The following is a 16,737-nucleotide window of genomic DNA, read 5'->3' as shown; positions in this document are numbered from 1 at the left end:
TTTGTTATATATTCTAACAAAGTGCAGATTGGATTTTAACCTATTTAAAACATGTCATCAAAATTCTAAAATTAATCTTAAGCAGGAAAAATTACTGATGATGTTCCATAAATTATTTTTTCAAGAAGATTTGAATTAGCTAGTTTTTCTCTTCATTTTTTTCGGTTGAATTTTGAATTTTAAAGAGTCGAAATTGAAGATAAACTATGTTTGAAAATGTAATTTTCTTTTTTTTCCTGTTTTCTCCTCTTTTAAACCGTTCAATTAAGTGTTTTTTTCATCATTTATTCTCTACAAAAAACCTTCCGTAAAAGGAAAAAAAATGTTTGCTTTATTTATTAAAGGTGAATTGAGCAAATTGGCTATTTCTGGCAATTTATTTAAGTGTGTATCAAACTGGTAGCCCTTCGCATTAATCAGTACCCAAGAAGTAGCTCTTGGTTTCAAAAAGGTTGGTGACCCCTGGTCTAAGTGGACTAGAAATGTCAACAGTGCAGTGTTATTGGCTAGCTGAGACCACACCAATGAGAGCACTGTTCAGTATCGTGGCCACTGATTGGCTCAACTTCAGCCAGAAACATTTTATTGGCTGAAGAGTGTAAAAGAGCTCTCATTATGTTGCAAAATGTATTTAGAAGGTTGTGAACTTTTTTAAAGGCCTACTGAAACCCACTACTACCGACCACGCATTCTGATAGTTTATATATCAATGATGAAATATTAACATTGCAAAACATGCCAATACGACTTCTTTAGTTTACTAAATTGCTATTTTAAATTACGCGCGGAAGTATCATGCTAAAACGTCGCGGTATGATGACGTCACGCATTGTAGAAGACATTTTGGTCCGGCACCGTTCACAGCTATAAGTTGTCTCTCTTCATCGCATAATTCCACAGTATTCTGGACATCTGTGTTGCTGAATCTTTTGCAATTTGTTCAATTAATAATGGAGACGTCAAAGAAGAAAGATGTAGGTGGGAAGCGGTGTATTGCGGCCGCCTTTAGCAACACAAACATAGCCGGTGTTTCCTTGTTTACATTCCCGAAAGATGACGGTGAAGCTTTACTATGGAACAGAGCGGTCAATCGAACCGGCAGGTTTCGGTAATAAAATGGTGGTTATAAGTCAGCTCTTACCGTAGACATGAGCGGAAAGCTTGCATCGTTCCCCCCTGCACCTGTCAAAGAGGCAGCTGCGGACTCTCTTGCCACCTCCCACCGGCCTCCGCGACTGTCGGATGCTTCAACCGTGGAGGAAGCGTCGGCTATTTTTCGCCTCGTCCAGAAACGTGGCTTCCCTCCGAGACACTGGCGGTCACCACACCCGTGGCCATACCCCTCTGACTTTCATAAGCAGATAAGGGATTTTCCAGAATTATCCTAGTAAATCAATCAATCAATGTCTATTTATATAGCCCTAAATCACAAATGTCTCAAAGGACTGTACAAACCACTACGACTACGACATCCTCGGAAGAGCCCACATAAGGGCAAGGAAAACTCACACCCAGTGGGCAAGGAGAATTCACATCCAGTGGGACGCCAGTGACAATGATGACTATGAGAAACCTTGGAGAGGACCTCAGAAGTGGGCAACCCCCCCTCTAGGGGACCGAAAGCAATGGATGTCGAGCGGGTCTAACATGATACTGTGAAAGTTCAATCCATAGTGGCTCCAACATAGCCGCGAGAGTTCAGTTCAAAGCGGATCCAAGACAGCAGCGAGAGTCCAGTCCACAGGAAACCATCCCAAGCGGAGGCGGATCAGCAGCGTAGAGGTGTCCCCAACCGATACACAGGCGAACGGTCCATCCTGGGTCCCGACAAGCGGTCCTTCCTGGGTCCCGACTCTGGACAGCCAGTACTTCATCCATGGTCATCGGACCGGACACCATCCACAAGGGAGGGGGGGACATAGGAGAAAAAGAAAAGAAGCCTGTCTAATAACATCTGAATCGCTCTGCCGTCTATTTTTTTTTCTGTTTGTTGTTGTTTTTTGTAGTCCTTCACTCTCACTTTCCTCATCCATGAATCTTTCATCCTCGCTCAAATTAATGGGAAAATCGTCGCTTTCTCAGTCCGAATCGCTCCCACTGCTGGTGGCCATGATTGTAGACAATGTTCAGATGTGAGGAGGTCCACAACCCGTGACGTCACGCGCACATCGTCTGCTACTTCCGGTACAGTCAAGGCTTTTTTATTAGCGACCAAAAGTTGCGAACTTTATCGTCGATGTTCTCTACTAAATCCTTTCAGCAAAAATATCGCAAAATATCACGTATGACACATAAAATGGACCTGCTATCCTCGATTAAATAAGAAAATCTCATTTCAGTAGGCCTCTAATGCTCTCGCTATAAAAACGTTTGATTTATAATTTAGAAATGTCCTCGTCCGTAACCAATTAACAACGACGGATGACTGTCCTGTTGGAAGAACTGACCTCAGACTTTATTGTGCAAAAGTAGATTTTGCGTCACCTTGAGAGAGTCCTCCAGGCGGCCCTGCAGGGCGTAGCTGAGGACCACCACGGCCAGCAGTAGACAGCAGAGGAGGGCGGCCGCCGCATACCAGCCCAGCAGGACCACCTTCCAGCGGGGGAAGCGACCCGGGTCCAAAGAGTCCTGGCACACTCGGCCCGCCACCCCGTTGGTGGCGATGGCGGCCAGACCCACCAGCAGGAGCATGTTGGGCACCACGTGGATCTCGGTGTTGTCCATCACCTTGGCAAGGGAGGAGAACGTGAAAAATAACAGGAAATGAACATTTGTTTACTTACACTGTCATAAACATGTGCCATATAGTGAGACCACACTAAACAACACTGTCATAAACATGTGCCATATAGTGAGACCACACTAAACAACACTGTCATAAACATGTGCCATATAGTGAGACCACACTAAACACTGGCATTAACATGTGCCATATAGTGAGACCACACTAAACAACACTGTCATAAACATATGCCATATAGTGAGACCACACTAAACACTGGCATTAACATGTGCCATATAGTGAGACCAAACTAAACAACACTGTCATAAACATGTGCCATATAGTGAGACCACACTAAACAACACTGTCATAAACATGTGTCATAGGGACGGCGTGGCGCAGTGGGGAGAGTGGCCGTGCGCAACCCGAGCATCCCTGGTTCAATTCCCACCTAGTACCAACCTCGTCACGTCCGTTGTGTCCTGAGCAAGACACTTCACCCTTGCTCCTGATGGGTGCTGGTTGGCGCCTTGCATGGCAGCTCCCTCCATCAGTGTGTGAATGTGTGTGTGTCAAAGCGCTTTGAGTACCTTGAAGGTAGAAAAGCGCTATACAAGTACAACCCATTTATTTATTTATTATATAGTGAGACCACACTAAACAACACTGTCATTAATATGTGCCAAAAAGTGAGACCACACTAAACAACACTGTCATAAACATATGCCAAATAGTGAGACCACACTAAAGAACACTGTCATAAACATGTGCAATATAGTAAGACCACACTAAACTCTGTCATAAACATGTGCCATATAGTGAGACCACACTAAACAACACTGTCATAAACATGTGCCATATAGTGAGACCACACTAAATAACATTTTAATAAAAATGTGCAATATAGTGAAACCACACTAAACTCTGTCATAAACATGTGCCATATAGTGAGACCACACTAAACACTGTCATAAACATGTGCCATATAGTGAGACCACGCTAAACACTGTCATAAACATGTGCCATATAGTGAGACCACGCTAAACACTGTCATTAACATGTGTCATATAGTGAAACCACACTAAACAACACTGTCATAAACATGTGCCATATAGTGAGACCACGCTAAACAACACTGTCATAAACATGTGCCATATAGTGAGACCACACTAAACAACACTGTCATAAACATGTGCCATATAGTGAGACCACACTAAACACTGTCATAAACATGTGCCATATAGTGAGACGACACTAAACAACACTGTCATTAATATGTGCCAAAAAGTGAGACCACACTAAACAACACTGTCATAAACATGTGCCATATAGTGAGACCACACTAAACACTGTCATAAACATGTGCCATATAGTGAGACCACGCTAAACAACACTGTCATAAACATGTGCCATATAGTGAGACCACACTAAACAACACTGTCATAAACATGTGCCATATAGTGAGACCACATTAAACAACGCTGTCATAAACATGTGCCATATAGTGAGACCACACTAAACACTGTCACAAGCATGTGCCATATAGTGAGACCATACTAAACAACACTGTCATAAACATGTGCCATATAGTGAGACCACACTAAACAACACTGTCATAAATATGTGCCATATAGTGAGACCACACTAAACAACACTGTCATAAAAATGTGCCATATAGTGAAACCACACTAAACAACACTGTCATAAACATATCCCATATAGCGAGACCACACTAAACAACACTGTCATAAACATGTGCCATATAGTGAGACCACACTAAACAACACTGCCATAAACATGTGCCGTATAGTGAGACCACACTAAACAACACTGTCATAAACATGTGCCATATAGTGAAACCCCACTAATCAACATTGTCATAAACATGTGCCATATAGTGAGACCACACTAAACAACACTGTCATAAGCATGTGTCATATAGTGAGACCACGCTAGACACTGTCATAAACATGTGCCATATAGTGAGACCACACTAAACAACACTGTCATAAGCATGTGCCATATAGTGAGACCACACTAAACAACACTGTCATAAACATGTGCCATATAGTGAGACCACTCTAAACAACACTGTCATAAACATGTGCCATATAGTGAGACCACACTAAATAACACTGTCATAAACATGTGCCATATAGTGAGACCATACTAAACAACACTGTCATAAACATGTGCCATATAGTGAGACCACACTAAACAACACTGTCATAAACATGTGCAATATAGTGAAACCACACTAAACTCTGTCATAAACATGTGCCACATAGTGAAACCACACTAAACAACACTGTCATAAACATGTGCCATACAGTGAGACCACACTAAACACTGTCATAAACATGTGCCATATAGTGAAACCACACTAAACAACACTGTCATAAACATGTGCCATATAGTGAGACCACGCTAAACACTGTCATAAACATGTGTCATATAGTGAGACCACACTAAACAACACTGTCATAAGCCTGTGCCATATAGTGAGACCATACTAAACAACACTGTCATAAACATATGCCATATAGTGAGACCACACTAAACAACACTGTCATAAACATGTGCCATATAGTGAGACCACACTAAACGCTGTCATAAACATGTGCCATATAGTGAGACCACACTAAACAACACTGTCATTAATATGTGCCAAAAAGTGAGACCACACTAAACAACACTGTCATAAACATGTGCAATATAGTGAAACCACACTAAACTCTGTCATAAACATGTGCCATATAGTGAGACCACACTAAACAACACTGTCATAAGTAAGTGCCATATTGTGAGACCACACTAAATAACATTTTAATAAAAATGTGCAATATAGTGAAACCACACTAAACTCTGTCATAAACATGTGCCTAAAAGTGAGACCACACTAAACAACACTGTCATAAACATGTGCCATATAGTGAGACCACACTGAACAACACTGTCATAAACATGTGCCATATAGTGAGACCACACTAAACAACATTGTCATAAAAATGTGCCATATAGTGAGACCACACTAAACAACACTGTCATAAACATGTGCCATATAGTGAGACCACACTAAACAACACTGTCATAAACATGTGCCATATAGTGAAACCACACTAAACAACACTGTCATAAACATGTGCCATATAGTGAGACCACACTAAACAACACTGTCATAAACATCTGCCATATAGTGAGACCCCATTAAACAACGCTGTCATAAACATGTGCATATAGTGAGACCACACTAAACACTGTCACAAGCATGTGCCATATAGTGAGACCACACTAAACAACACTGTCATAAACATGTGCCATATAGTGAGACCACATTAAACAACACTGTCATAAACATGTGCCAAATAGTGACACCACACTAAACAACACTGTCATAAACATGTGCCATATAGTGAGACCACACTAAACAACACTGCCATAAACATGTGCCATATAGTGAGATCACACTAAATAACACTGTCATAAACATGTGCCATATAGTGAGACCACACTAAACAACACTGTCATAAACATGTGCCATATAGTGAGACCACATTAAACAACACTGTCATAAACATGTGCCATATAGTGAGACCACACTAAACAACACTGTCATAAACATGTGCCATATAGTGAGACCACACTAAACAACACTGTCATAAACATGTGCCATATAGTGAAACCACACTAAACTCTGTCATAAACATGTGCCATATAGTGAGACCACACTAAACACTGTCATAAACATGTGCCATATAGTGAGACCACACTAAACAACACTGTCATAAACATGTGCCAAAAAGTGAGACCACACTAAACAACACTGTCATAAACATGTGCCATATAGTGAGACCACACTAAACAACACTGTCATAAACATGTGCCATATAGTGAGACCACACTAAACAACATTGTCATAAAAATGTGCCATATAGTGAGACCACACTAAACAACACTGTCATAAACATGTGCCATATAGTGAGACCACACTAAACAACACTGTCATAAACATGTGCCAAATAGTGACACCACACTAAACAACACTGTCATAAACATGTGCCATATAGCGAGACCACACTAAACAACACTGTCATAAACATGTGCCATATAGTGAGACCACACTAAACAACACTGCCATAAACATGTGCCATATAGTGAGACCACACTAAACAACACTGTCATAAACATGTGCCATATAGTGAGACCACACTAAACACTGTCACAAGCATGTGCCATATAGTGAGACCACACTAAACAACACTGTCATAAGCATGTACCATATAGTGAGACCACACTAAACAACACTGTCATAAACATGTGCCATATAGTGAGACCACACTAAACAACACTGTCATAAGCACGTACCATATAGTGAGACCACACTAAACAACACTGTCATAAACATGTGCCATATAGTGAGACCACACTAAACAACACTGTCATAAACATGTGCCATATAGTGAGACCACACTACATAACAATGACAAACACATTTTGGAAGAATATTTTCACCGCATCACAACATAAACACTGGATCTACTGTGGACTACTGAGCAGGATCTACTGAAGACTACTGAGCAGGATCTACTGAGGACTACTGAGCAGGATCTGCTGAGGAATACAGAGCAGGATCTACTGAGGACTACTGAGCAGAATCTACTAAATACTAATGACCAGGGTCTACTGAGGACTACTGAGCTGGATCTACTGAGGACTACTGAGCAGGATCTACTGAGGACTACTGAGGATGATCTACTGAGGACTAATGAGCAGGATCTACTGAGGACTACTGAGCAAGATCTACTGAGGATTACTGAGCAGGATGTACTGAGTGCTACTGAGCAGGATTTACTGAGGATTACTGAGCAGGATCTACTGAGGACTACTGAGCAGGATGTACTGAGCAGGATCTACTGAGGACTACTGAGCAGGATCTACTGACAGCTACTGAGCAGGATCTACTGAGGACTACTGAGCAGGATCTACTGATTACTAATGAGCAGGATCTACTGAAGATTACAGAGCGGGATCTACTGAGTACTACTGAGCAGGATTTACTGAGGACTACTGAGCAGGATCTACTGAGGACTACTGAGCAGGATCTACTGAGGAACAGACTGCCAAACAGAAGTATCAGCGAGTTGTTAGCATGCAGCCTTCATTGTGCATCAGTCAACAGTGAAAATCAATAACACTTTCCTGCACAGCCATGCTGATCAATAAGTTGTCCTCTGCTAAAGCAGTCAATCACTCCAGCCAGGTGACAACCTTCACTTATCTTCTGTCATCCACAAAGTTCTCTGTCACCTCCCGACTGACTCCTTACTGCGGAGGTTCTCATCCGTGATATCCATCACATTAATTACCTGTAAATATTCAAGTTGACTTGTAACCATTTCCATACTAAGTTGTAGAGAGGCGTTGCCGGCGAACGAGCAGCGGGGCAGGGCACGCTGGAGCCCCTCCCAAGATGGCGGCAAGGAGGCGGAGAATGCGGCTGAGCAGAGAGGCGGGAAGTGCCGGGAGCTACATTACGAGCGAGATCAGGTGCGTGGCTCGCACACCAGGAAACAATCAACATATCTCCTCACACTGTATAAAAGGGGAGAAGGAGGAGCGATCGGGGCAGAAGGAGTTGGAAAGCTGGCAGCAGTGCAGGAAGAGCAAGAGCGACAGAACGCAAGACACGAGAGACGGAGACGGAGAAGGCGGAGAAGGAGCTGAAAAGCGACCAGACCGGAAGACAGCTTGTTATTATTGAAAAATAAACGTGAGTCAAACCTCCCAAATCATGTCCTTCCTGAGTGGTCAGTGGAACCCGAGCGACGACAGGGAAAGTTGTCCACATAAGTTTATTCACACAAATTTTAACATTTAAAAACAGGCATCTCTTTGAGTTGTCTGATCACTGCTGCACCCTAACGGAAGATTTGTGTGCTGTTCAAGCGTTAATAAAAATGCCCCAAAATATATATTTATTTATGTATTTTTACTATTGAGGAAATACAATTCAATAAACAATATACATTTATACAATAATAATACAAAATGAATCAAACAGATTTTTTAAAATTTAATAAAGATAAAAAATGTATTAAAAAAATAAAACCAAAGTTCACCATTATTTGCGACAAAGCAAAGTAGCTTAGTCCAGGGGTCACCAACCTTTTTGAAAGCAAGAGCTACTTCTTGGGTACTGATTAATGCGAAGGGCTACCAGTTTGATACACACTTAAATAAATTGCCAGAAATAGCCAATTTGCTCAATTAACTTTAACTCTATGTTATTATTAATAATTAATGATATTTATCTTTGTGGAAACACTGATCATCTTAATGATTTCTCACATTAAATATATATAGAAACAGATACTTTTTTCTTTTTTAAAATGGGTTTTTGTGTCTGTCATTCCACCATACATTTTTTTCCTTCTACGGAAGGTTTTTTGTAGAGAATAAATGATGAAAAAAACCACTTTATTTAATGGTTTAAAATAGGAAAAAACTGGAAAAAATGAAAATTTTATTTTGAAACAAAGTTCTTCTTCAATTTCAACTCTTTTTTTCAGCCGAAAAAAATTAAGAGATAAACTAGCTAATAAGAATGTTTTTGAAAAAATTAAAAAAAAGAATTTACGGAACATCATTAATAATTTTTCCTGAGTAAGATTAATTTTAGACTTTTGATGACATGTTTTAAATAGGTTAAAATCCAATCTGCACTTTGTTAGAATATATAACAAATTGGACCAAGCTATATTTCTAACAAAGACAAATCAGTTATTTCTTCTAGATTTTCCAGAACAAAATGTTTTAAAGAAATTCAAAAGACTTTGCAATACGACTTAAATTTGTTTCTACGGATTTTCTAGATTTGCCAAAATATTTTTTTTAAATAATTTTAATCATAATAAGTTTGAACAAATATTTCACAAATATTCTTCGTCGAAAAAAACAGAAGCTCAAATGAAGAATTGAATTAAAATGTATTTATTATTCTTTACAATAGAAATAATTAATTTACTTCAACATTAATTTAAATTGTCAGGAAAGAAGAGAAAGGAATTGAAAAGGTAGAAAGGTATATGTGTTTAAAAATCCTAAAATCATTTTTAAAGTTCTATTTTTCCTCTAAAATTGTCTTTCTGAAAGTTATAAGATGTAAAGTAAAAAGTACATTAATTTATTCAAACAAGTGAAGACCAAGTCTTTAAAATAGTTTCTTGTATTTTCAAATTCTATTTGAGTTTTGTCTCTCTTAGAATCAAAAATGTCGAGCAAAGCGAGACCAGCTTGCTAGTAAATAAATACAATTTAAAAAATAGAGGCAGCTCACTGGTAAGTGCTGCTATTTGAGCTATTTTTAGAACAGGCCACCTGCTACCCGCGGGCACCGTGTTGGTGACCCCTGGTGTCTGTAATGTAGTATGTCAGACGATTCATTTCAGATTCACCACACTTTTAAATTCGGATTAATCGCAATTAATCACAAGTAGTATTGGCTTGTATAATTTCCACCACCTTAAAGGGAAACCCCAATATTTGGAGAAAAATGCTAATTTATTGTTCAATTGTCATTTCCTTCAGCTTTTACTTGAATCAACATCATTTATTTTTCCTCAAACCTGGGTTACAGTTTTATCTAAAGCCCACACTGTAAAAAAAAAAATCCTATTTTTATGGTTAATTTAGTCCAAATTTATACTGTAATTTTTCAATTTTTTTTAAATAAGTTATAAAACTGTAGAATTAAATACATTATTTGTGTCACACTTTGATAAAAGGATTTGGACTCAGATGCAGATTTGGGACTTTAGACAGGCTTTTATTTTGACAATTTCCTTTTACCTCCCGAGTCATGAAAAAACATCTATAATCACAAAAATAAACTACTCGGCGAAAAGGTTCCAGAAAAAGAAGGAACAACCGAAAATCACTCCGAACGGAGGAAAACACAAAAGTAAAGACGAACTATAAACAGTATTTAACAAAAAGCGCTCCAACAGGAGGACCAAAACAACATCTATGAAAATTTCTACACTAACTAATCTAATAAAGTATTTAACAAAAATAGTCACTCAAAAAGTTGAGAAATGAATGAAAAACTTTCAACTGAAACTTACCACTGCGGCTGAATAACTAAATAATCAAAATCACTCTGCTGAGGAGGAAAAAAGGAAAACTCAAAATATTCATAAAGGGGTTCAGGATCAAGGGACATAGGCACAAGACAAGGCAAGGCATGGACAAAGACATGGACGCTAGAGAGCACGAATAAACGAGAAAATCTGGCACAGAACAAAGGAAGGAGTGAGCTTATAAACACATGAAGGTAATAGGGAACAGCTGGAAATAATCAGAGAACAGGGATGACGTCAGACTGATGACACAAAAGGAAGGGCAAGTGACCTGAAACGAGAGGAGAGTTACCTTTCAAATTAAAACCATAAGACAAAAAACCCAAAACAAGACATCCCTCACCGCGGTGTGACAATTTGTAAATAAACAATCCGCCTATTATTTTAAGTAATATGGCAGTAATGACAAACTATGTACATTTTTATTTTTTTTACAGAAATATAACAAATTTATTTTAGGTAGCATTTTCTGTTTTCTTAAATTACTTTCAAGGTCATGTTAATCTTAAAAAAGCAAATACGGTATTAGCTTTCACTGCTATGCTGATGACACCCAACTCTACATGCCTCTAAAGCTGACCAACACGCCGGATTGTAGTCAGCTGGAAGCGTGTCTTAATGAAATTAAACAATGGATGTCCGCCAACTTTTTGCAACTTAACGCCAAAAAAACGGAAATGCTGATTATCGGTCCTGCTAGACACCGACCTCTATTTAATAATACAACTTTAACATTTGACAACCAAATAATAAAACAAGGTGACTCGGTAAAAAATCTGGGTATTATCTTTGACCCGACGCTCTCCTTTGAGTCACACATTAAAAGCGTTACTAAAACGGCCTTCTTTCATCTCCGTAATATCGCTAAAATTCGCTCCATTTTGTCCACTAAAGACGCCGAGATCATTATCCATGCGTTTGTCACGTCTCGTCTCAATTACTGTAACGTATTATTTTCGGGTCCCCCCATGTCTAGCATTAATAGATTACAGTTGGTACAAAATGCGGCTGCTAGACCTTTGACAAGAACAAGAAAGTTTGATCATATTACGCCTGTACTGGCTCACCTGCACTGGCTTCCTGTGCACTTAAGATGTGACTTTAAGGTTTTACTAATTACGTATAAAATACTACACGGTCTAGCTCCAGCCTATCTTGCCGATTGTATTGTACCATATGTCCCGGCAAGAAATCTGCGTTCAAAAGACTCCGGCTTATTAGTGATTCCTAGAGCCCAAAAAAAGTCTGCGGGCTATAGAGCGTTTTCCGTTCGGGCTCCAGTACTCTGGAATGCCCTCCCGGTAACAGTTCGAGATGCTACCTCAGTAGAAGCATTTAAGTCTCACCTTAAAACTCATCTGTATACTCTAGCCTTTAAATAGACCTCCTTTTTAGACCAGTTGATCTGCCGCTTCTTTTCTTTCTCCTGTGTCCCCCCCTCCCTTGTGGAGGGGGTCCGGTCCGATGACCAAGGATGAAGTACTGGCTGTCCAGAGTCGATTGGGGACATCTCTACGCTGCTGATCCGCCTCCGCTTGAGATGGTCTCCTGTGGACGGGACTTTCGCTGCTGTCTTGGATCCGCTTGAACTGAACTCTCGCGGCTGTGTTGGAGCCACTATGGATTGAACTTCCACAGTATCATGTTAGACCCGCTCGACATCCATTGCTTTCGGTCGACTAGAGGGGGGGGGTTGCCCACATCTGAGGTCCTCTCCAAGATTTCTCATAGTCAGCATTGTCACTGGCGTCCCACTGGATGTGAATTCTCCCTGCCCACTGGGTGTGAGTTTTCCTTGCCCTTTTGTGGGTTCTTCCGAGGATGTTGTAGTCGTAATGATTTGTGCAGTCCTTTGAGACATTTGTGATTTGGGGCTATATAAATAAACATTGATTGATTGATTGATTAAAAAGGATCTTAACAATTCAGAAAAAATCTGTAAAATAATGGTATTTTTCTGTGGATCTGCCAGCATTGTCACTTCATTAAAGTTGGTTGATTGCAATAATTTGGAAAAACTGGAGAATAAAAGTATTTTTCTGCAGAACTGTTTGCATCGTCACTCTGTTAAAGGTGGTCGATCTTAATAATTTAGTAGAAATCCGTCAAATTACGATGTTTTTCCGCAAAACGTTTCATGAAAATTTCTGTAAATACAATGTTTTTGATCATTATTTGGTTTACAAAATAGAATAGCTCTTTATTGTCATTGCACAAGTACAACAAGGTTGATTTTTTGGTACAAGTCCCGCTAAGAGCAGACATACGTTACAGGGGGGGACAAGACGGGACCGCCAACGGATCAGCCACTTACGGCGCTCCTTAAAAAGGTGAGAAAAGGGTGAAATTGGAAGAGAGGGGGGGAGTAAAAAAAAATATCAGTCTGAGGCTAGACCCTCAGGAGGGGTCCAGACTGAGTCCAAGGAAAAAAACTCACATTGCATGGCACAGATTTAGACATGGTACGTATATCACACCAACTTGCAACAGAGGGAGGGGGTGGATTTGAGGAGACTCGCTGCCGTTGAATAACGCTGCTCAGCCATCCACAGCCCCAGAGGAATTAAGCAGTGGTGAAGGCGTTGATTTCAAGGGTGGGGGTCATGTGTGCATATATGCCCAATTAACTTGGGAGAGATGATGAATGTTTTTATATGACTGAGGCCGATAAAAGTTCGACTGCAGGTGTTGTTGACAAAAGGAAGGTCAAAAGCGTCTATCTTTGAGGAGTCCTCGGGAGATTTTCTTCAGAACACCCCGTTCCTGTGTCAAGGCCATTCAAGGGAGTCCAAATCGTAGATTAAGAAGTTTTTTTTCGTCGAGAAGACAAAGATAGTGACTTATGTCCTCGGTTTGTCCATGCTGGATTTCTTCAATTCCAATTATTTATTCCTTCTCTGCAAACTTTTCCAAAATGAGATCCATTTTGCGATTCAACTCGGAAATCGCTCCAGTCTGTGTTCCCACAGCCCGACCCAATCCTTCCATTGCGTTGAACAGCCATTGGGGCCCCTTCGGTGGCTGCCATCATCTTCCGAATTTGTCGATACACCAGAGCAATGCCCAGCCCAATCAGCATGTGCCCCGCAATCACAGCTCCAAATAGGTGGATGTCTTCAACGTCCTCGATGGAAAGGGCTGAGAGGCACATGATCCTCCATGTATTCCAGCGATGGTTCCATCAGGGCAGCCAGGGTCCCCCGAACCTCTTTTTCTTGTCAAAAAGACTGTGTCAATTGCGTCAAGAGTCCAACTGATCATATTTAGGGTCCGCCAGGCCCATTGCAAAGGACTCCACAGGAGTCCTTGCAATGGGCCAAGGACCCTATTGAAACTGCTGTGTTTTATTATTATTATTATTATTATTATTATTATTATTATTATTATTCCGCACCTTCGCACCCTAATTTGACCCCCTTAACATGCTTCAAAACTCACCAAATTTGACACACACATCGGTATGGAGCAGCAGACCAACTTATTAAGCAACCAAACCCCAAAATACAAAATTGCGCGCTAGCGCCCCCTAGGAAAAAAAAACAGACTGCTTGTAACTTCCGTTAGGAATGTCGTAGAGACATGAAACAAAAACCTCTATAAAGGGCTGACTTAGACCTGGATTTCAAAATTGTACCTTCTAGGGCAAAAATCAACAACAATTTTGCAAAAACCCATTCAAAGCAAAATCTTCGCAAAAAATGCTATTTTTGCCTCTTTGAGCTGTAATTTGACCCCCTTAAAATGCTTCAAAACTCACCAGCCTTGGCACACTCATCAGGACTGGCAAAAATTGCGATCTAATGAAAAAAACAAACCCCAAAATCAAAAAATGCGCTCTAGCGCAATTTTTTAATAAAACACAGCAAAAACTGCTCCTAGGAAGAAAACACAAACAAAATTGCTTGTAACTTCCAGTAGGAATGCCGGAAAGTCATGAAACAACAACTTCTATGTAGGTCTCACTTACACCTACATGTTAATAAATGACATCCTGCAGAAAAAATCAACAGGAAGTTGGCAATTACCCCTTCAAAATAAAAGTTTTGTAAAAACCCGTCACCTTTTTCAAACGTAAACTCCTCCGAGTGCGTTTGTCGTTTCGGCTTCAAACTTGCAAATTCTACACACAATACCTTATAATAATAGTAGCTACTATCCATCCATCTTCTAACGCTTATCCGACTTTGGGTCGCGGGGGCAGCAGCCAAAGGCGGACCCGACCAATGCTGCTTGCAGCTTTAATCATATTGATATTTGGATTAGAGGATAGCGCAAAGAAAGAGGCTTTAAAAAAGTTCCGACAAAGACAGGACGCAGAGAGCAAGCAGGGAAGGAGGGAACGGAGAGAATTGCGACCGTCCTCACCAGCGGCAAGCTTGAACAAAATTACAATGTTTTACTTAAATTTTATGGTTTTCGTTTGGCAGCCAGTAGATGACCGTTTTTTTACAGAATTTTTTTTTACAGTGCAGTTGGGGTGTATTTTGAAGCTAAGTGTACATGAAAAATGCCATATTTTACTTAACTAATAATATAAAAAAAACAGTAGTTACTTATTTTTAGAATTTTCCGCGGCCCGATAAAAGCGAGCTGCGGGCGGAAGACGGTTCTGGTGCCGGACTTTGGACCCCCTGCGCGAGTAAAGGCATACCTCGGCCCTACGTAGCAGCTCTATCTTCAGGTAGACCCCCAGAGTGAAGATGAAGGAGCCGCTCAGCACGGCCATCCAGGACAAGAGCCACAAGCCCTGGGCCAGACGCACCCTCCTCTGCTGGGTGAACTTCATCTTCAGCAGGACCATGGCTCCTGGGCTCCTGGGTTCCTGGGCTCCTGGGCTCCTTGGCTCAGCTCCCACCACCAGAGAGAAGAGGAGCAGGACTTTAAAGGTAAAGAGAGTGTGAACTCTTCTCCCCAGTGTTTGGTGAATGCATGAAGAGAGAAACCACACGGAGGTCTTGTGGTAATCCAAGCAGGTCTTGTTGAGGTCTTAGCAGGCTGAAGTGTTCCAGGTGGAGGGGATCAGCAGGTAGACCCTTGGATGCCAGAGGACAGGTCAGTCTCAAACCATAGTCCAGAAGTACAAATTGCACTTGGATGTTGAATTCCAGATGGTTTTTAAAAAAGTGAGAAATATGATTCCTGGTCTAGTTTTTCCAAGTATTTGGTCCCACTGTGGTGGACCCCCTCCTGAGTATTTGGTCAGACTGTGGTGGACCCCCTCCCCTCTGGGTAGAAAAGATGTCCTTCTCTTGGTGTGAGCTTGCTGGTTTTTGGAGCGGGCCCTTAAAGATCTGTAGCCATGGCTGGAGGACACAGAGATGGACCAAGTGCAGAGTTTGGAACCCTAATCCCCCCCCCTCTCCTCCCCCAGACAGGATCCTATTAGGAGCCTCGGGCCAATGGGAAAGCAGGCCAGTGTCTGGTCAGCAAACTTGTTCTGTGAGGGGGGGGGGGCCCTGTTATGACAGGTGTTACTCACCTGGCAGCCATGTTGTGCACTGCAGGTGCTGAGGAACATGAGTGATGTACCCCGGCACAGGTGTGAGGAACATTAGGGCTGTCAAATACAAACCCCGTTTCCATATGAGTTGGGAAACTGTCTTAGATGTAAATATAAACAATGATCCGCAAATCCTTTTCAACCCATATTCAATTGAATGCGCTACAAAGACAAGATATTTGATGTTAAAACTCATAAACTTTATTTTTTCATGCAAATAATAATTAACTTAGAATTTCATGGCTGCAACACGTGCCAAAGTAGTTGGGAAAGGGCATGTTCACCACAGTGTTACATCACCTTTTTTTTTTAACAACACCCAAAAAATGTTTGGGAACTGAGGAAACTAATTGTTGAAGCTTTGAAAGTGGAATTCT

General features: G+C 40.9%; 1 protein-coding gene across 1 annotated transcript in view; it reads right to left on the bottom strand.

Annotated features, from left to right (window-relative positions):
- Positions 1–16,204, bottom strand: part of rom1b (retinal outer segment membrane protein 1b) — a 164,699-nt gene extending 148,495 nt beyond the window's left edge. The window contains exons 1-2 of the mRNA XM_061900184.1: positions 15,512–16,204; positions 2,485–2,727 (exon numbers count right to left, since the gene is read on the bottom strand). Of these exons, the coding sequence (XP_061756168.1) occupies positions 2,485–2,727; positions 15,512–15,661 (393 nt within the window). The 5' untranslated portion in view covers positions 15,662–16,204. The remainder of the gene's footprint in view (positions 1–2,484; positions 2,728–15,511) is intronic.
- Positions 16,205–16,737: the final 533 nt, after the last annotated feature.

The sequence above is a fragment of the Nerophis ophidion genome, linkage group LG05 (genome assembly GCF_033978795.1).
Source record: "Nerophis ophidion isolate RoL-2023_Sa linkage group LG05, RoL_Noph_v1.0, whole genome shotgun sequence".
Taxonomy (NCBI): domain Eukaryota; kingdom Metazoa; phylum Chordata; class Actinopteri; order Syngnathiformes; family Syngnathidae; genus Nerophis; species Nerophis ophidion.
Note: the sequence above shows the minus strand (reverse complement) of the source record. Positions and strands in the feature narration are given on the sequence as shown.